At 40.6% G+C, this 21795-nt stretch overlaps 1 protein-coding gene across 2 annotated transcripts in view; it reads left to right on the forward strand.

The window, feature by feature from the left end:
• Window positions 1-21795, forward strand: part of EDAR (ectodysplasin A receptor) — a 97095-nt gene that overhangs the window by 6070 nt on the left and 69230 nt on the right. Inside the window, exon 1 of one of the 2 annotated variants that reach the window (XM_054974325.1) lies at window positions 16946-16992. The exons of the other annotated variant lie outside the window; for it this stretch is intronic. Coding sequence (XP_054830300.1) covers window positions 16960-16992 — 33 coding nt within the window. The 5' untranslated portion in view covers window positions 16946-16959. Of the gene's footprint in view, window positions 1-16945; window positions 16993-21795 lie in introns of those variants that run through there. 2 annotated transcript variants of the gene reach the window in all.

Consider the following 21795-nt stretch of genomic DNA (forward strand, 5'->3'; position numbering starts at 1 on the left):
CCACCAGTAGGCCATGACATCATTACTAAACTTAGATCATAAGGAACTCTTTATTGACTGCAAATATGAGTTATCAAGCAGAAAAAGACATTACAAGAGGCTAAACGGAAAATGAGAGCATCACAAAAGCTAGTTTTGTCTTCCTCTTTCACCCTCCCATCATATTCTCCTTTGCTCACAAAAAACGAATGGGCAGTCATAGGGAGCAGATAAAATCATAGGTTAGAGGTAGCTTATGTTGGGGCACAAGGATGTACATTTTCATATAGGGCTGAGGACAAAAAACAGAAAGCCCAGAGCAGGGATCTTACAGTAAGATGGTCAAGAGATATGTCGTCCTCCTATGTTTTCTATGCCTTGAATCCACACCAGTTTCCTTTATCAGTGGTAATTATTTGTTTTTAGCCCTTTTAGTGTTTTTAGCTAAAATTCTTGGGAGGAAACAGCATGGGACCTGGGTCTATTTTTACATGCAACTTTTCTGATCAATTTCATTCATACATGCATAGTTATCACTGGTTTGACTTGCACGTGTGAACAAACCTCACCCCAAAGAACTTTAATTTCATCTCATTTCATTATTTTTTTTAATGCAGTGGGAGGTTCACTCATTTGGGTGAGAGCCATAGGTGAAAATGTGTGAAAAAACTTATAGATGTTCTACAAAATATTTTCACATAGCTCAGGTGTGTGTACTTGGCCTTCTGAGTGTGTTATGGGGTGGTTTTTCTAAGCGTTCAGGGCATTTACCTCAATCCTCTTGCTAGAGATCAGGGCCAGATGTAATGAGCCAGATGGAGTGATGTTTAATATTTTAATTGCATTTATTTGCAGTTCTTGAAACACTTATCCCAAAGTAGTGCCATTGATACCAATGGCAGGGTTCCAGAGGAAATTTCTTGCTTTAAATATCCCTTTTCCATTTTCTTACAATCGTTTAATGTCCTATGGAAAACAGCTGGCCCCATACCACCTTCATCCATCATCTGTAGAAAGCAACTCACGCAAGCCTGCACAACTTGTGATCATCAAACCAAATGCAATCACACACAGCAGGTCAACCAGGGTCTTGACACATGTCCAGTTTTTGCGGTCAGTCTTGGAGTACGAAACCCCTAGGGTTATCAAACACCTGGCAAACCACGAGTTGTACAGGCATGAGCTGGCAGGCTCATGTTGAATAACTGAGAAAACACTGGCGTATATTGCTTAACATTTTGAGAGTTTTTCAACCTATCCATACTGAGCAGCAGTCCATTGACTACAGTGGACTGGAGCTAAAATGAATTTGCTTCTCATAAAAACATCCTCAACATACTTCATTTCAGATCTTCTTGTCAAATATTCTCTGTATGCTCCCTGGATTCTGAAATACTTTCAGGATATTGGATACCTGCATTTGAAAAATCAATGCAATTTGATTTCAGGATTTGATATCTGAGTTTATATTTAATAGTATTTGACAGGCAGTGGTATTTTCTACTTGACTGTCATGATAGTGGACATAAAGGTAAAGATTAATGATTTCTGTCTTGAGGAAGCACTTTGTGTATCAATAACTATACGGTCACATAAGGCTCTGGGACATGTTTTAATTTGCCCATAGGGCAATTCACCACCATCCAGTGTAGATTCTGAATCTGCACTAAACATGCCCAACCAATCCCTTGTGGCTGTGCATTGCTGACAATTCAGTGGTCAAGCATTGCTCAGCTGTTCTTCATGCACAGGACCTTTAGATAAGAGCTCAGAGCTCTCCAGAAGATCACTGATACTTAACATTAAATATTTTCTGAAATACAAGTATTTAATAGTATTTAATAACTGGCATGTAATGATTTTTATTGTATAGTATAGCACATAAACAACATGTAATGGTATTTATGGTATTAGGCAGCATTTGACAGCAAACATGTAAGTCGGTAGATTATGATGTTTTCTATATTAAGCCAGCCAATATCAAAACAATGAAAGATAGCAACAAGTCTAAAGCATCAACATTTCAATGCTGAGTTTTATTTTTATGTTATGTTATTTATAGTCTGCCTTTCTCACTGAGACTCAAAGCAGATTACACAGGATAGGTCATTATGATCAACAGCTGGGATATTCAGCAACAACCTGGGACATAGTGCAGAGTCAGAACATAGTACAGAGTTTGTTTTTATGCTGTTAAATCTGGCATTTATCATTTAATGTACCGTTTTATCAATGTGTTTTTATCTGTATGTTGTAATCCACCCTGAGCCTGTCCACGGGGAGGGCAACTATAAATTTAATTATTATTATTAATAATAATAACAACAATAACAATACAGTAGGGTATGGATTACAGAAATCTGAAAACAGGCATAGATCAAATACAAATATGAAACACTGCAGAAACATTGCAGAAACAAAACATAAGTAATTTGACATGACATATTACGTAATGTGGAAACTTCCGGTTCAAGCATATCTACACCTATGGTACCCAGTAGGTGGCCATTTGCAAGGTGGTATCTGCAGAAGGCCCTGCTCAGATAAGCAAAGCTGCTATGGCATTGGATAGGGAAGAAGTGGTCCTAAAGATATGAGGGGCCAAGCCCGAGAAGGGCTTGGCTTGTGATAGCCACAGTCTTGAATTGAGCCCAGTAACTGATGGGTTACGTTCATATTAAAAATGCACATTTAAATTTCTTTTTTCAGAAATTGTCATTCAACAAATTGGCTGCCAAAATTTGCTTAACCTTGAATACTTGCATTTGTTTCATTCTATTGTGAAGTAATTGTTTTAATGCTATGGACTGTGCCCTTCACTAGCTATTAGCAGCCAGACCTCTGAGAAGAAGATGGCAGGTAGAATAACAATGGTGGCTATTTAGATCTATTGCACTTCTAAAACATTTTCCAGTGGTTCTACATTTTCCTATCAAGCATTGTGTTATGATTATGAAAACGGCCTATTGTCATAGAGGCGCTGCCCTAGGCACTTCATTGCACTATATTAAGCAAGGCTGAACTGAATAGACTTAGAAGGGAGTGACTCTGCTCAGGATTGTACTATAAGCATGGTAGCAAATTATCATATAAACAGGCAACAGTAATTTATAAAATATTGTAACTATTGTCTAAAATTATGATCTACAAACATTAAAGTAAGGTAGATGTAGGTAATAGTGATGTTTCGTGAGATAAACAGGAGTCACGTGCTCATAATAGTAATAGTAATAGTAATAGTAATAGTAATAGTAATAGTAATAGTAATAGTAATAGTAATAGTAATAGTAATAGTAATAGTAATAGTAATAGATTTATATACCACCCATCAACCTAATGCCCACTCAGAGTGGTTTACAAAGTATGTTATCATTATCCCCACAACAAAAACACCCTGTGAGGTGGGTGGGGCTGAGAGAGCTCCAGAGAACTGTGACTAGCCCAAGGTCTCCCAGCTGGCTTCAAGTGGAGGAATGGAGAATCAAACCCGGCTCTCCAGTTTAGAGTCCCATGCTCTTAACCACTACACCAAACTGGCTCATATAACTGCAAAGCATTGCAGCTGTATTCACTTCATAGTCAAACAGAAATTCCTGTTCTGTTTTCCCCCCTTATTGTTGGAATTAAGAATGCATGATCATATAACTGCAACATTTGGGGTACGCTATGCAAAAACAAAAAAAGAGGCCAAAATTCAGGTCTGCATACTGTTGAGTCTATTGGAAGAGACAGTACTTTTCTAAAAAATAAAAAATGCTGGCCCCATTTTGGCATAAATTATAGGATGTCTAATCTTTTATACATGTCCAGCATCCTCACTACTCTCCGAGGTTCATTTTTTTTTGCATGATTGCTGGTTTTGATTTATGATGCTTTCTTGGAATTATCTTGTTTATATGCATAATTTCAGTTTCCCTGTCTCTACAGATGATATACTGATGATATACATCTTTATCTGTTTTCCAAGTTGTCTTGAAATTATTAGGTTGTTTAACATCCACTAATATTTTAGATGAGTTCCCGTTATCCACTGATGTCTACTTGCACAACTCAACATCCAGAATATATCAGTAATTATTAACAATAGCATTATTATTCCTTGTGCTTTGCAGGGGGGGAAGTTTCAGGCATACTTTCATAATTTGTCCAAAGTACGCCATTAGATCTGTCTATACCTATTATCTCAGAAGTAGTTTGGACAAATAGTTCCAAGAGAAGTCATATATGTTTGAACTTAAACAAAAGTAAAACTCAAGACCGAGCATTTCATTATTCTCAGCACACAACATATTGTGTACAATAATGTTAATAATACACACAAAAAATTGGACTATTTTTTTGTTTGTAATACCTTCTCTGTACTCACATCTGTATTTACAGCTTATTGGTGCACATGTTATTCACACTAACCCTCTCATTCTTACCCATCACTACTGTAATAATGCTGCTTCCTGTCCTCAGCAAACAGTCTTTTCTAAACTGTCTGAACTGCCAATGAATAGCTCAGCCAATGGAAGTGGAGGAAGCCAGTCTCTTCATTTCAGTAAAGTGAATCCCGAGCTCTTGCACCCAGTAGCTTGGAAATGTTTGAAATACTGTGGCTTGTGTTTACCTCATTTTTTTCAAAATGTTAGAGTTTGTGATAAATTGTGAAATAGTGAAAATTGGTGAAATAAATAGTGAAAAACTAACATCCCATGGCCCTAGCTTGGAGGACTGTGCAGGTATTATTTCTTTTGTTTTTGATTTAATGTAATTGTCACTCACATATAATGCTTATATCACCTTTGGTTTATGGAATGTCACAAACTCTATATTGCCTCCTACACTGTACTAATGATTAGAGATGGGCACAAACAGAAAAAAAAATGAACATGATGTTCGTTGTTCATTGCCATCCACGAACAGGGACTCACGAACAACCACGAACATGGCCCTGTTCATGAACATGTTCGTGGTTGGCTGTTCATGGAGGCCAGCAGGCTCTCCTCCAGCCATCTTCCAAGTCAAGATCCTTACTGTACCACTCCCAGAAACCTGACCTGAGCAGGCACCAGGAAAGGTACCAATAATAAATAATAGCTTGGTCCCAGAGCCTGGCAGCAGCCCCAGAACCTGAAGGGGTAGATCCCTACCGCACCACTCCCAGAAACCTTATCTGAGCAGGTAGCAGGAAAGGTACCAATAATAAATAATAGCTTGGTCCAGAGCCTGGCAGCAGCCCAGGAACTTGAAGAAGTAGATCCCTATCCCACCACACACAAAGAAAATTCAAGCTCCAATGCACTCTGTCTATCAAAATGCCAACAACAACTGTCTCTCTCCCTCTCCACTGTCTGCAAAGTCAGAGCTGGGAGCCCCCCTCCCCGCTGCTCTTTGCTCCCTTGTTGTAACAAATTTGGAGCTCCACACTTGAAAGGAAGACTTGCCTATCAAGCTAAATTGGACTTAGATTGGGGTTTCCAGGGCAACTGCAGGAGACAATCCCTGCCTAAGTTGCCAAGGGAATTGATTGCAGGTGCTAGACTGTCTGGCTTGATGAACCGCAAGAAGAACAGCATTGAACGAGGCTTGCAACGACCACCTGTTTGTTTAGAATGGGGCCTCACGAACAGCTTGTTTGCGAACAGCAGATTGAGCTGTTTGTGGGTTTTTTTGGTTTGTATTGCTGTCCGTGCCCATCTCTATTAATGATGAGGTGGCCTGGGGAGCTGGGCTACAGTAACAGTAGTACACTGATGACGTCTGGCTCTTCTCCTTTCCATCTGAATTCTTGAATAGTGGATAGTGATATAGTGGATTGAAGGTTTTATCAAACTGCTACTTAATCTATACAAGATGGTGATCCCGTTGGTTGGGAATGTGTCTGACCTGGAAATAAATGTTCCGCCTGTGTTAGATAGGGTCGCACTTCCCCTCAGGCTCACAAGTTGTACATGTTCTTTGATCTCTTCTTACACCTGGATACACAGGTGGTGGTGGTCAGGAATACATTTTTTTAAACTTAGGCAGGCTTACTAGCTGTGCTGTTTCTCAGAAAAGAATGACCTAGCCACAGTAGATCATTATTAAATGTTCTCCATGTGCCTGTCTTGGAAGAGACTGGAATCTACAACTGGTTCAGAATGTAGCAGCCTGTTCAAGAGAAGAAAGATTCAAAAATCATACTGTGAAATTGTATATTATGCAATTTTTGTCAACTTTATTGGCCGCCACCAAATTTTTTCCAAAGTAATGGCTTTCCCGTTTTAGTCTGGGATCGCAGTTCTTAAGGTTTCATGTATGAACCTACCCCTATGTTGAGATCATCTTTGGAATCTCTTCTCTCATTTGCCCTGAGATTTAACTGCTGGTTATAAGAAACAGAGCCTCCTCAGCTAAGTTGCCACGCAACTCTTCCCCTGGACAATTCATCTTGCCCTTGCTTTGATGACACGCCAGTCGTCATTCAAATCAGGACTCTCTGAGGGCCAAGCTACAAGTGACGAATGACACTTGAACAGCAAGTGGATTGAGTGGAGCGCAAGTGAACAGGGAGAAATACACTTGCTGTTCAAGTGTCATTCGTCACTTGTAGCTTCGCCCTGAGTGAGCTTTTTTATTGGTTAATTACATTTCAGACTTTTCAAGTCCATTTGGATTATTTCCGCTATTATGAATGCTGTATCTTCTCAATGGGACAAATTGTTTGTCTAATATGGAAGAAGGGACTTAAAGATAGGGTACAGAGTATTAAAAATAGTTAAAGAATTATTGCTTAGAATAAAGGGAAAGTATATGTTTGTTAGATAGATGAATTTAAAATGAGTAAGGGAAAAGGGACAAAGGGTTGGAAAACTGTTGGAAGTCTACACAAAGTGGGGGAAAGGGAGGGGGTTAGAAATTGGGAAATGGGGGAATTGACTGTAATGTGAAATTAAATGATTCTAATCCAATAAAAATTTTATTAAAAAAAAATGAATGCTGTATCTTCTCGGTGTTTATTTTTGGTTGTTGTATTTTAAGTTGTTGTATTTTAATTATATACTATTTTTTAGATGCCTAGTATATTGTTTCAGTTTAAAGGCAGGGTGTAAATATTTTAATAAATAAAAATGGTATGATAATATGAAAGACATTACTTTCATGGGAATTATCTCCAGCCCAAACATTCAAGGAAATATGACTGTGATTCCTAGTACCTGACAACTCTGATTTATTGAATAAGGCAAAAAAAAATTTAAATCACATAATTTTATGTTGATGAACTTTTGTTAGTCCCTCATTTGAAATGTTTATAACTGACTGCATCATCTTTAGGATCCTTCTCATTACTGGCTATTCTGTTTAGTTTTTTTTTTCTTTTACTTGACTCACACACACCATTATTTTACTGAGAAATGATGCTTACCATGTTTTAATTCATTAATATTTGTGATGGTGATAAGTACCTGGACAGTTTATCCAAATACTACTCTATAACAATGAATTGTTTTTGTGCCCTTTTAAACTAAGCAATTATTAATGCATTAAATTTTCTATTTTTAACGGCTTCCATGATATATAATATAATGTTGATGTTTTTCACTTTAATATTTTTCTTGGCATATACAAGGAAGGTTTAAAAGACAGCTGCTATGATGAAAAGCAGTATATTAGAAATGACTGGTTCTTAGATGTGTTGATCATCATGCAATGTTTGATCTTTATCTCATTCATTTTGGAACAAATTTAGGTACTGGGGATCTCAGCCCTTGGAAATAAGCCAACTGTGAACTAGGTAACACAGATGACTCAATGGAAAGCACCCTGTCACAGTGACCAAGCTAGATTATTACTGTTTTAGAATCACAAAAGTTGGGCTCTGGAGATCTCTATGGAGTCCCATACAGAATGGGAATGCCAATCAGGTCACAAGATGGTAGGCTGAATCCCACCATTCCACTGAGCAAACTGAAGTCCTCTTCTAACTTAAGAAGCTTTCCTTCAACGTAATTCACTCTTCTGTTGGAGGAAGAGCCTCTTAAGTTGGTGGAAGGCTGGAGGAAGAGCCTCTTAAGTTGGTGGAAGTCTCCTTAGGCTGGAGGAAGGCTTCTTGGAGAATGGTTGCATCCGCTCCACTCTTAACAATACAAGGCTAGTCCAAAATACTTCACAGATGTTATCTCAGTAATTCTTACAACAGCCCTGTCTGATAGTCTACCATTAGTATTATTATATTGTAGTTTGGGAGAGGTGGTGAGAGATAATTGTCCAAGGTAACTGTGGCTGAGGTAAGATTTGAATCAGGGGATTTTCCAGGAAGGCATGTCACACTTGTAGCCACTGAACCACACTATTTTTTAAACCAACACATATACATGTAGTTAGGTGAAGTTTAATGCACTTTCTCATTTCACTCTTCTCAACAGAAACAACAGCTGCACCAATCTAATATAAACAATGAGGATAGGTGGGGTGTGTGGAAAGATGGGGTATAAATGTTTTTTTATAAATAAACTTTAATAAATAAACATAAACCAGAATTGCTATTTTTGTTGCAAAACCTCAACACTTTTTAGGCTCTTATTTGAAGAGTTTCTTTCTTTTGTTCTCTCAAAGGATTGCAAAGGTTATTCTAGTTACATGCTGTCTCTTGCTGGAATGAACAGATAGCCCCTAGAGAACTGAAGAAAGAAAATACTTAAAGGCCTAAGAGCCCAAAATAAGGCTAAAGGCCAAACACACTGCATGTTTAGGAATAAAACATGTTTTAATAAATACCCCATCTTTTGATTGCAATCTTCAAACAGCCAACAAAAAGTTCATCTACTGTAGATCAACATACAAGCTAAACTCATACAGAAATATGAAAACAGCAAATATTAGAGCTAAAAAAGGCAAAAAAACCAGCAGCAGTTTCTAGCAAGACACTGAAATCATTCTAAAACATAAAAACAACCAACTTAGCTATGTTCATAAATGCGAACAGGAAAAATATGAGGCAGCACTTCTGGTAATTTTACCATAGAGTGTGCCCTATTCTGGACTGCTGGTTTCTCAGACCATACTCCGAGCAGGGTCTCTCTCTCTATAAAAGCAGGCAGTATTTAAGTTATCCAAGGCCTGGCCACTTAAGGTTTTAAATTTAGCCTCAATAAAGTGTTTATTTAACTCCTTTAAACTGAATTTTCTTGTTTGTTTGAAATATAACTGTGCTTCGTATACACAGTTGTCAACTGTTCTACAGAAAGATGTCCTGTCCCTTTAAGACAGACTTCACGCATGGAAAAGGACAGTTGAAGCTTTTCATGGCATGGAGATAAATAATGGTCACCTGGTAAATGATATGCTATTAAGCTTCTTAAAGAGGCAGGATATTTTTCTACAGGACAGTGGCTTGGCTATCCTAGGCAGAAGCATTCAAAGAAATCCTGCCTGTTTCCTATTAAAACAGAAAGGCAATTTTAAAAAGTGTAGTCTTTTTTTTTTTTGCTGCTAGCAACTTTCGTTTTTCAGCTGCAGCTCAAGAAGATGGTATATCATCATCTCTCTAGATATCATCACATAAGAAAAAGATAAGTGTTCCTGTGCACAGCTCTCAGACACTGATATAAATGGGAGGGCAAATCATTTTATGGGATTATAACATTTTGTAGAAATATTGGAAACTAGATCACTCAAGACAAGAGAGAATTCTATGGAAATTGCCTGAGTCTGTTAAAATGAGACAAGTAACAGTTGTGGATATTAGACTGTAACTCCTTGCTAACAGCCTGTCTTTTAAACTCATAGTTCTGCTTCTAGAAATGAAGTTTATGGTCCCGGATTGGGGCCAAAATGGCCAGGATCAGGCCAGTGCCAGGCAGATTGGGGCAGAACCAGCCCAGATTGGGCCAGTGCCAGGCAGGGTAGGGTTCCCCACCCGGCACTGGCCCGATCTGGGATGTTTGGGGCCCAGATCGAGGCCAAAATGGCAAGGATCTGCCTGGTGCTGGATGGGGAAGGGTTCCCCCCCATGGCACTGGCTCGATCTGGGCCATTTTGGCCCCAATCTGGGCCATTTGGGGTCCATTTTGGCCATTTTAGACCCATTTAGGGCCCAAAATGGCCCACCTTCCCCCGCCCTGCACCGGCCCAATCCTGGCTGTTTTGGCCCCAAACCGGGCCATTTTGGCTTGGTTTTGGCTGTTTTGGGCCCATTTCAGGCCCAAAGGTGTCAGGATCAGGCCTCTGTGTGGGAAGGGAACACTCCCCCACCCGGCAGTGGCCTGATCCTGGCCATTTTGGGCCCCTTTCAGCCATTTTGGGCCCAATTTGGGCCCAAAATGGCCAGGATCAGGCCCAAAGTGGCCAGGATTGGGATCAAAACAGCCAGGATCGGGTGTCTGCTGGGTGGGGGAATGCTCCCCTGCCCAGCAGCAGCCCAATCCTGGCCATTTTGGGCCCTTTTGGACTCAATTTGAGTCTGAAATGGCCTGGATCTGGCCACTGCCGCATGAGGGACCCCATCCTCGAAGTGATGTCATTGTGCAGTCCCGGGAGTGCACGACTGCACGATGACTACCCCCTCCTCCTCCCAGAAGTCGCCCCAGGTGAGAGTTCCCCCACCTTTTCCCCCAGAAAAAAAGTCATGGTAAGAAGCAACAAGAAAAGGGAAGATCTGATCCTTTAGGGATGAAGGTTCTTCCATTCATTGCCTTCTACACTCATTTAATTAGAATATTATCAGTTCATCTTTTAATGTGCACATTTTTAAAGGGATTGAGGATACATTTGCACAATCTGGTTTAAATCTGTTGTTGTAACAAAGTAATGCACACAAGAAGATATTCCTAGAGGCATCATAGCTAAAGCTTAGGATATCGAATTGTCCCAGAGTTATTTAGCCATTTCATTTGTCATTCAGGTATGTGCTTTGTAAATGGAAACCAAAGATGGCTGGCACTTTTGGTAATGTAGGAAAAGGGGATTTAGAGCACAACAGAGTACATTAGAGACATTTGCAAACAGTCAGTTTGCAAGGTGCAGATGGTATAGCAGTTAACCAGGGCTTGCCACTGACTGCAATGAAGAGGCAAAGCTAATCTCAACTTTCTACTCAATGTAAGTGTTAGATGAAAATGTTTGCAAATGCATGTCTGTTGCATTCCCAGTTTGGTTAGTAACTAAAAGAATTCCACTGTACACCTAAAATCTAGAGCTACCCTTTGTCACATCCAGGTTGTACCCGGAAATAACGTGGCAAATCCCATAGTCTCCACCTCTAATCCTCCCACCAGTTGCCAGACTCGCAAGTAGCAACTTTTGAGGGAGCTGAATTCCAGCAAGAGCTGAATATAATTTTCGATGTTATTTCTGCTTTTAAATCATAACTAGCATTCATTTCATGCATCATCAGTTGTCAGTGTGCTCCCAAATGTACTGAAATTTACTGATTTGCAAATTTCAGCTCCCTCAAAAGTTGCTACTTGTGAGCCTGGCAACTGGGGGGAGGATTAGAGGAGGAGACTATGGGATTTGCCACGTTATTTCTGGGCACAACCTGGACGTGACAAAGGGTAGCTCTAGGAATCACTGGAAACTCTATGGTTATTTCTAAAACAACTATTTGTCACTCCTGGGTTGTGCCTGGAACTGACACACTGACATCGGCAATGTTGCTGTTTTTCATTTTATTTTTCTACCTCCACCACTCGAAGCAGCAGCTTACTGACAGGGGGCCCCCCACCATAGGAGTAGTAGGATACAGACCCCTATTGACTGCATACTGCAGTGTTAAAAATTTAGTATATAACAATTTTGCAATATACCAGAATTTTTTGTGCGTTCTGTAGAGGAAAAAATGGTCAAATTTGGTTGGTGGTATCTGACTAAATCTGAGAAGTGTAATCAGCATAGTTAATTGACCAAAATGAAAAGGGAAACCATGAACTAATCCTCAATGATGCACTTAACTGACACATAAATCAAAACTCTGATTCGTTTCAGTGAATTTTTTTCCAGTAAATTCATCTGGAAAAGTCAGACCATATATGTACATCTTTGACTTGTATGGAAAATCCATATACATTAAGCAATGGACACAGATCCAAAGACTTGTAGATAATGAATGCTTTTTCAAACATTGTGTTTTGTTCAAAACTTATTTGCTTAAAATATAATTCTACTCCATGCATTACAGAAGGCAAAGGCCCCAAACATACTTTACTCAAAAGGCATATGTTCTGTTCCCCTTTAGAACTTTAGTTCTTTGTTTATTTGAGTAAACTATGAGCCAATGGATGAGTATATGGACACATAGAAAATGTATACGCAATAAAAAGCATCCCAGAAAAGAAATATATGTCACAAGCTTAATACTGTTATGGGAATGCTGTTCTCAATTTAATGAAGAAAATAATTCCTCATCTTCTTCTGTCCAAGGAAAACTAAGTGGAAGGGAGGCTTTCAATCTAATTTAGCAGAAAAGAGTCATTGCACCAACTCCATAGTATAAAAACAACAATATCAGGACATTGGCATGCATGAAATGTACAGTTTTTTCCATGTTCCTCCACATTTTTATAGCCAAACCCCAAAGGAAAAGCATTCTTGGTTATCAACTCCAGGTTGGGTCTAGAGAACTTCTGAAATTATGGCTGATCTCCAGAGTCCAGACAACAGAGATCAGTTCCCCTAAAGAAACTGGCTGCTTTGGTGGAGTTTATGGCATTATATCCCACTGACATCCCTCCCTTCCTCAAACCTCTCCAGGCTGCACCCTCAAAATCTCTAGGAATTTTCCAACCTGGTGTTGGTAACCCTAACATGAGACTAGCATGGAAGAACAGCCTTGCAGGCCTGCGTCTGGAATGAGGAGGTCCAGCGAGCTTTGATGACTGGAGGATGCAATTTGCCTCTTCTGCCAGCCTCCAGTCTACATGGCTAGTCCTCCATTCAGGTCCTGCAGTCCCAGGAATGATTGTTCTGGGGGTCAGAAGGGCTACGGGAACAGACGAGAATGCATGAAAACTCTATATGCCTTTTGCACAGACGGTTGGATATAAGCCAGTGATACTAAAGTCCACATTCTCCTATAATGTGTGTTAAAAACAGCAGTCCCATAATAATATTAATCTCAACATGTATTCTGTTTTCTGAAACACTTTTTGTTGCATGTACATTCAGCAAATTTCCTTATAATCTGCTGAATCACAGCTTACTCAAATAAAACTCATTAGACACTAAAGGTATTTACTAACATATAGAGCTAAAGATTTTCAGTGCAATCCTAAGCTTCAACTTGCTGCCATCTCATGCCCGCCCGTGGATCTTTGGCGCCACTCATTCTCTTTTGTGAGCAAGCTATGCTGGTGGGCGAGACATGGCAAGGTCTGGTGAGACCTGGCCAGGAGAACATGCTCCCTAGTTCCTCTGGCAACAGTGGCTGCAGCCACCAATTGATGGGAAGCTAGTTGTTAAACTAACAGACAAGAGTCCACCCTGGTCAAACTAGACAAGAACGAAGGACAGACCATCAACAAACAATTAAGGGCTTTTTTTCAGCTGGAACGCAGTGGAACGGAGTTCCGGAACCTCTTGAAAATGGTCACATGGCCGGTGGCCCCACCCCCTGATCTCCAGACAGAGGGGAGTTTAGATAGCCCTCCGTGCTGCCGAGCGGCGTGGAGGGCAATCTAAACTCCCCTCTGTCTGGAGATCAGGGGGTGGAGCCACCAGCCATGTGACCATTTTCTCCGAGGGCAACCCATTGAGTTCCACCACCTCTTTTCCCAGAAAAAAAGCCCTGGGAATAAATATGAGAATGCAAAATATATGAAGATGAAATAAATTCAATCTATAAATAAATACAAAAAATACAATGGTTGGTAAAATTTATAGTTGCACAGGCTTTTCATTGCACCCATTTACTTGCAGCTTGTGACATTGCAATGCCAATATCATAACGTTACGATGTTTTCTATAACATGGCTCTTCAGGTCACATTAGTGAAACATTTGAGATGAAGTCTGGGGTAAAACAGTTCATATATGAAACAAGATTAAAGTTCGGCAATTAAAGGATAATGCTAATATTTCATCCCCCCCCCTCCATGTAATTTTTCATGCAGCGACAGCCTTAATGTCTTTTCAAGTTTTATAGTTATCTCACATTTGGCAAAAAGAACAGGAAACCATCTGCAGCAAACCCAGATCATTTTAAGCCTCTTCATTGACAGAAGGGAAAAAAAGATTAAAAGCAACAAAATGTTAAATTCACACGAGAACTTTGAAGGAGTGTGAAGGAGGATGCTTGCTTGGCCTAGGGCTTTGCTCTCTACCAATAAACAACAACCACCAAAAAAGCTGGCTTTTGAAAAGTTGAGTGCTGTAGCTCAAGAAACAGGCAACGACCAAGAACTAAAATATGTTTGCACTTTTAAGTTCTTTCCCCCCTTTTGGCTTCCATTCTAAGGTCTATTCTGTCAGCACCCTGCACATTCTTAGTTTATTATTTTCAGAACATTACAAACGGAAGCAGTTGTTCAGTTCTTGCCAACTGAAAGCCATGGCTTCCTTTATTGAGTCAATCCATCTCATGTTGGCTCTTCTTCTTTTCCTACTGCTTTCCACCTTTCCTAGCATTATTTTCCTTTTCCAGCAAGTCTTGTCTTCTCATGCTGTGACCAAAGGACCATAGCCTCAATTTCATCATTTTAGTTTCTAGGGGGAACTCAGGCTTTATTTGATCTAGAACCCATTTACTTGTCTTTTTGGAGGTCCATTGTATCTGTATAACTTCTTCAACATCACATTTCAAATGAATCAATTTTCTTCCTGTCACCTTTACTCATTGTCCAACTTTCACATCCATACATAGTAATATGGAATAGCATAGTATGTATTATCTTGATCTTGGTTCCTGGCGACACATCCCTTAAGGATGTTTTCTAGTTTCTTCATGGCTGCCTTTCCATGTCTCAGTCTCCTGATTTCTTGCTTGCAGTCTCCCTTTTGGTTGACGATTGAGCTTTATTTTCATTGCATGTGTAGTGTTAGTGCCCCCCACCCCTGCCAGAAGTGAACCAGAGCCTATAATATTCCAGGGGGCACTGGTAGATGTTGGGAAGCTTGAGTACGACTCTGAGGAAAGTCTAGTGGGAAGCTAGATTTTCAGGTCCATCAAGACAGGTCCATCAAGACAATTGAGAGCATCTCACTGTCTAATGTCCTCTACAGCTCTTACACAGGACTATGACTGGTTGCCAATTCTGGGTTGGGAAATTCCTGGAGATCTGGGGGTGGAGCCTGGGGAGGGAAGGGACTTCAGCAGGGTATAATATCATACAGTCCATCTTCTACAGTAGCCATTTCCTCCAGGAAAACTGATCTCTTTTGTCCAGAGATCAATGGTAATTCTGGGAGATTTTTAGGCCCTGGCTGAAAGTTGGCAACCCCTGACAGAGATCTAGCTGTAGCATGCTCTAAAAGTGAGTTGGCACTGGCAGACATCTAAAGTAATGGTGGCAGAAAACTCAAGCTCATTCTAATAGAACATACTTTAGAGCTTACTGTAAAGCATATAGGGTTTCCAGGTCCCCTTGCCCTCCTGGTGAGGGGGGGGCACTCACCTTTAGAAAGGCGTTGCATCCATTTGGGACCTAAATTGGCCCAGTGCAAAGCACAGGAGCACTCCCACGGCCTGCATGTTGACATCACTCCTGGAAGTGACATTGTCAGGCCGCACCAGGAGTGCATCCCAGGAGACCTGTTACTGTGCCTCCCCCCTCCCCCTGGACAGGTGAGTGAGTGGTGGCGGGGGGCAGAGGCTGGGAGCAAGGGATCCCCTGCCCTCACCGGGGGACCAGCAACTCTAAAAGCATGTGAGGCGCTAGGGGTGACAGAAGTGAAGAAATGTTTATTTTCTGCTGCCGCTGCATCAGTTGAACTACATTTAGCACAACTGTTTACATTAAGTTGGCTGTTGTCTGCTCCTAGAGATCAGACTGTAAAGGTTAGTGTATTGAGATTCTGCAGAGATATTTTTGCAGGATTCTTGGCAAAGTCTTTGCACTCTTAGACGCAACAGGTATTGGTGGCATCTACAGAATCATAACTGCAATTGCTTGAATCAATTCAGTTTCATTTCCGTGGGGAGGGAGTATGAAAGCCACTATCAGCCTTGCTGGTTTATAAAACCTTGCTGAGAGATACTGAGCCCTTCGATCCAGAATATTTGTGAATGCATCTTTACTAGAGGTCTCCCCCCAATAACCTCTGAAAGAAGCAGTTATCAGTCCTTTATTTATTTATATATATGTTTTAAAAGCTTCTGTAAAAATGGGTATTAGCCAAGTACAGATATGTGTCCAATCTGACTTTTCTGGGAAAAAATATTTTCTGAGTGGTGGTACAACTCCAGATTTACCTGGATGATACATGCGCTCTTGAGCCTTTTCATTGTGTTTAATAATAATATATTTACTATTAAAGTTCAGTATTTTCAATGTTACGAAGCTTAGCTAAATATCTAATCCAACTGCGATTCAATGAGAGGGTTGCTGTTCAAATAATACTTCCTTTAGTTTACTGCAAAATTTGTTTAACAGTGATTTGTGGTTTTTCACATTTGGAGATAAGAACATTTCTTCTGTCATTTTAAATGACAGAAGAAAGCTTGCATCCCTATTAGCTGTGGCTTGGCACTCATGGAGTTAATGAAAAACTATGCAAATTTTATAATGTGATGTGTCTAAAATATTACGTTACTACTGCCCTCCAGGCCACTATGTGCTTTTCAATATGTCCCAACATTAAATAAATTGTCTATCTCTGGGTTAGACTGTAAGGCTTTTTAGCTTAGAGCCTGGGCTGGCTTCCTTTTAAAAGAAGATAGGCATAAATTAAGAAGTTGATTTACTTCTTCCAGTCTTAACACATTCTCCCAACCTAGACATCTGCTCCGCCTTCCTGACATCAAACATTGCACCTAGGTAGGATAGTTAACACGGCAAAAGCAAGTTGTTGTTTACCGGTTGCGATGGAACGGCAAAGAGAGAAAAGTAGCACAACGGTAAGAGAAAGCTTGATATACTTTGAGATACTTGCTAAAAGGTCTTGAGAAAAATGGATATTTTGCCAGAGATAAAACTGATTTAATTTTCCTACATGCAGCAGCCAAGGATGACTAATTTTTATTTTATTTTATTTATATTTCAATTTATAAACCGCCCATCCTCAGGGGCTCTGGGCGGTGAACAAGTTAAAATCAATAAAAACAAGAAAACAACAATTCTAAAATCAACATACAATAAACAATATTGAAATAAATTAACCAGATGCAATGGTGGGGAGAACCCCCCCACCATTGTCATCCTTGGTGAACAAGTCATTCGTCCAAATGCAGGTGAAGTTGTATGTGTTTTGGTGTAACAAATCAGGTAGAAATTATTGATTCTGGTGGTTTAAAATCCTTCAGAATTTTAAAAAGAAGTATTATTACATGAAATAATTTCAGCGGTTTCACGAATTGCAACAGATTATGAGGAAACTGTATTTTGCTTGATGTTAAAGAGTATAGGTTCCTATGATGAAAGGCATATGTAACTGAATCAATGCAGACTGGAATACTTTGAATATAACATAGTCCATCTTTTCAGGTGAATTTTTTTCTAACTATGTGTGATCTGCTTATTCATTCTTTTCAAGACAGTGAGTAGGATGAAGGGGTTTTGCCTAAAGATGGTTTTCAGTTTAATAAACCAGAAGGAAGATGGAGAAGATAGTGTGCATATATAGCCGATACTTCTGTTTTCTAGATATAAAACAAAACATGTATTTATGCAAAATGTATACCATCGAAAAAGCAGAAAAGATTTGTGCTAGCTCTATGCCACCTTCCTTTCAAAACACACTTCTGGATGAACCATCACAAACAGTGTTTCACAGATGAGTATCTCGATATCCTTTCTCATAATTGTGTGTAGACAGCCTGCTGTGGCATGCAAAAGGCTGCAGGTTAGAATATGAAACTAATCTCAACACAAGTAGTAGGAGAGAACTAGAACAGGGTATCTCTGATCACCTCCCCAAACCATCCTAAGAACAGCAATGTAAGTCTGAGCTTTCTTCTTCTCAACTCACATTGCAATGAGGGGGGAAATGAAGGCACAGTCATCCCAGCACATCTCATGTAGATCAGTTTGGGTACTTTGCGGGAGGGCTTCAGTCTAACCAGACCTTGAACGGAGATGAAGATGCCACCCACTCCGGTATCCTATCCGCCTCTGCAACTTCATGTGCCCCCCCACCAAGTATCCCACTTAATTCAAGGGGAACACATACCCACAGTTTGAAAAAACTGTGCATTAGTTACTTTGATAATTTTTTAAAAAATTGTGTACTTGTGTATGTTAGTTCTCCTATAGCCAATGCAATATAGTCATGAAATCTGATTCTCACTATGTATACTTAATTATGAACCAGTTGGTATTGTAGGGTTGCCAACTTCTGGTAAGGAAATTCCTGGAAAATTCAGAGTGGAGCTTTGGGAGGACAGAGTTTGGGGAGGTGAGGGACCTCAGTAAAGGAATATGCCATAAAGTCCACCCTCCAAAGCAGTCATTTTTTCCAGGGGAGCAGATTTTCTGTAGTTTGGTGATTAGTTTTAATTCTAGGAGATCTCTAGGCTCCACCTTCAGTTGGCAATCCTAATTTATTCCCAGGGCATGATTTTCTTTCTTTTATTCTCATAAAATGGTCAACCATGCACAATGATTTCTTAGACTCTTCCAACCTGTTCACTCAATACAAAGACTGAATAAATCACAACACACACATAAACACAAATAAAAAAACATGGCATGATTTTATGGATATGATTATCAAAACTGGTATCTGTGCTGTGACTAGTTTTGCCAACTCCAAGTGGTGGCTAGAAATCTCCCAGAATTACAACTCCAGGTCACAGAGACTAGTTCCCCTGAAAAAAAACGATTGCTTTAGAAAGTGTGTTCTATGGCCTTATGCCCCACTGAGGTCCCTCACCTCCCCAAACTTCATCCTCCCCAGGCTCCACCCCTAAATCTCCAGGAATTTCGCAGCCTGGAGCTGGCAACCCTAGAGTGACATTTGTCTTACCTTGGTGTAATTCCAGCTACTCTTAGCTGAATGAAGAGAAAGTTCTAAGACTTTGACAGTTCCTCGTACCAATTCAATTATTGTTTTCTAGGTAGCATTTAAAGAGGTCACTGATTTTCATATAAATTGAATGCAACGTATGATTTTCTTGCTTTTGTCAATACCCTAAAAACAACTACTTGGAAGTAAAATACATTACTTACTAATACTACTGCGTCATATGAAATCCGCAGGACCTAATTTCTCACTTTTGCCTAGTATTCGGTGTTGGGGCTGTGGCCTCTTGTTATGTTTGATTCTCCATTGTTAAGTGTCCACTCTTGTTTGGGAGCAATAAGGATACCTATTGTTGAAGCTGCTAGAATTTTCTTTGTGTTTTATATGGAGAGGAATTGAAGGGTATACTCAAAGCAGTGTAGGTAAGCTTGGACCCTGTACCCACCACACCTCAAATACCACAAGCATGATAATGTATTTATGACTGAAGCAGAAATGAGCTCAATTTAATTGTTCTAACGATTTAAAATGCAAGTATTACTTGATAAATCTAGTGAATGCAAGGAAGTCTTTTGTGTTTATGCTTGCAGGAATGTAGGTTTCTCTGGAGGGCATAATTCCCCATTGTAAAATGGCCCGATTTACTGAAGTCACTGCCAAATGCTTACTGACTTCCGTGGATTAAGTTTACTCCCTGAAGATGTATCCCAAGGTCTTTCAGAAGTTATGTTCTCTGCAGTTGCCTAAAGGTTAAATGATCTTATTCTTCAAGCATTGCATCCTAGCAGCGGAAGACTGCAGGGGCAAGATTTATAATGTAACAGAGTAATTTATTATATATATATCACATAGCAAAATCATTTCTTCAAAAAAGTCTTTTTAAAAGACACAGAAGAGCCTATTAAAAGGGCCCATTTGCTACCAACATATTTGTAGAAGGCTTCTATACCACATCAGGAATATATTCCTGTGCATACTTGAACCCAATGACAATGCATGGAGAATTGGGGGTGGAGGTGGGGGAAATGGGAAAAGATTCTAAAATGATTAGCCAATGTTCATATAACATTTTCTTTCCAGACCTAGACATGCAAGTCAAATTATTGTGGCTCAGAGGAAGAGCCTCCGCTTTGCATGCAGAAGGTCCCAGGTTTAATCTCCACCATCTCCAGATAAATGGGTCAGGTAGTAGGTGATGTGGAAGACCTCTATTTGAGGCCCTGGAGAGCCACTGTCAGTCTGAGTAGACAATACTGACCTTGATGGGCCAATGGTCTGATTCAGTATAAAGCGGCTTTATGTGTGTTCACATATCCCAAAGTTTACAGACATGCCCAAGATATAGTGCAATATGTAACCTATAAATCAACCCTCTGGACACTTTGTAAGGACAAAAGGTTTGCTACTGCAACATATGGAAGGGATTTTCCCTTCCCACCATTACTTGATTAATGCACTTCTATTGCTCAGAAAGAAGGCTGGAAAATCTGTTGCTATAGATAGAGGGAAGGAACAGACAAGAAAGCAAGGGGCATCAAGGGCTGGAGGGCAAGGAACCAAGTGGGGCCAGAGCCAAGCAGAAACACTGGGATGGGGCGTAGTTAGCAGCTTCTGATGACCAGTAGAAAAATCCTTTGATATGGCTGAAAGAGAGGGCAAACTAGACACCCCTGCAGGAGGCAGGTTGCTGTGGGAATGGGTTTGTGTGCGGCCCCTCCTGAGCATGATAAGGACAGACAAGGAAGTACTGTTTTAGCAGAATGGGTTGGACATGGGGCATCACTCAATTTTATACACTAAGCAAGATGTATAGTGCCATTCTAGGTGGAGTTATAGCCTTCTAAGTCCATCAAAGCCATCAGTCTTAGAAAGGTGTAATGCTGTTTAGAATAGCATTGGTGGTTCCCATATAGGGGCAGGTTTCGATAGTTTCCCCCATTGCAGTTCTGGCTGCTGATACAGCACAATACCAGTGAGGCTTCCACATGGAGCATTGCCAATTCTAGGTTGGGAAATTCCTGGAGCTTCGGTAGGGTTGCCAGGTCTCTATCTCCATCTGGCAGGAGTGAGAGACCCAGCACTTATGTCCGGGCTCCCTGGGAGTCTTTTCCATGCGTATGCACTCCCAGTGCTTGCATGATGATGTCACTTCCAGGAAGTGACACCATCATGCCAGCCATGGGCATGCTCCCGCGCTTTGCACGGGGCAAGTTCTTCCTATTTGGGGCCAAAATTGGCCCTCGCGAAGCACAGGAGCACGCTCACAACTGCCATGATGACATCACTTCAGGAAGTGATATTGTCGTGTCCCACTGGGAGAGCACTTGATGTGTGCTTTCCAGGGCTACCTGTCACACTGGTAGGCAATCACTGCAGGGTTTGCAACCTTCTGCCAATCACCAGTGACTGGCAGGCTACAGGACAAACTTCTGGGAGATTGCCAACCACCAGTGGACAACTGGAAAGCCTAAGCTTGGGAAGGATGGAGTTTGGGATAGGAGGGACCTCCATGAAGTATAATGCCATAGAGTCCACTCTCCAAATCAGCCATTTTCTCCAGGTGAAATGATATCTTACCTGGATATCAGTTGTAATTCCAGAAGATCTCCATACCCCGCCAGGAGGCTGGCAACCCTACCACATGGCACATTTCCTCACAGGTTCCTTGCCCTGGTCCCCAGCAGCGGCCACCCCCCCTTCTCCAGGCCACTGAGACTTTTCCCATTTATTTTATAGTTAG

The sequence above is a fragment of the Eublepharis macularius genome, chromosome 3, assembly GCF_028583425.1.
Source record: "Eublepharis macularius isolate TG4126 chromosome 3, MPM_Emac_v1.0, whole genome shotgun sequence".
Taxonomy (NCBI): Eukaryota; Metazoa; Chordata; class Lepidosauria; order Squamata; family Eublepharidae; genus Eublepharis; species Eublepharis macularius.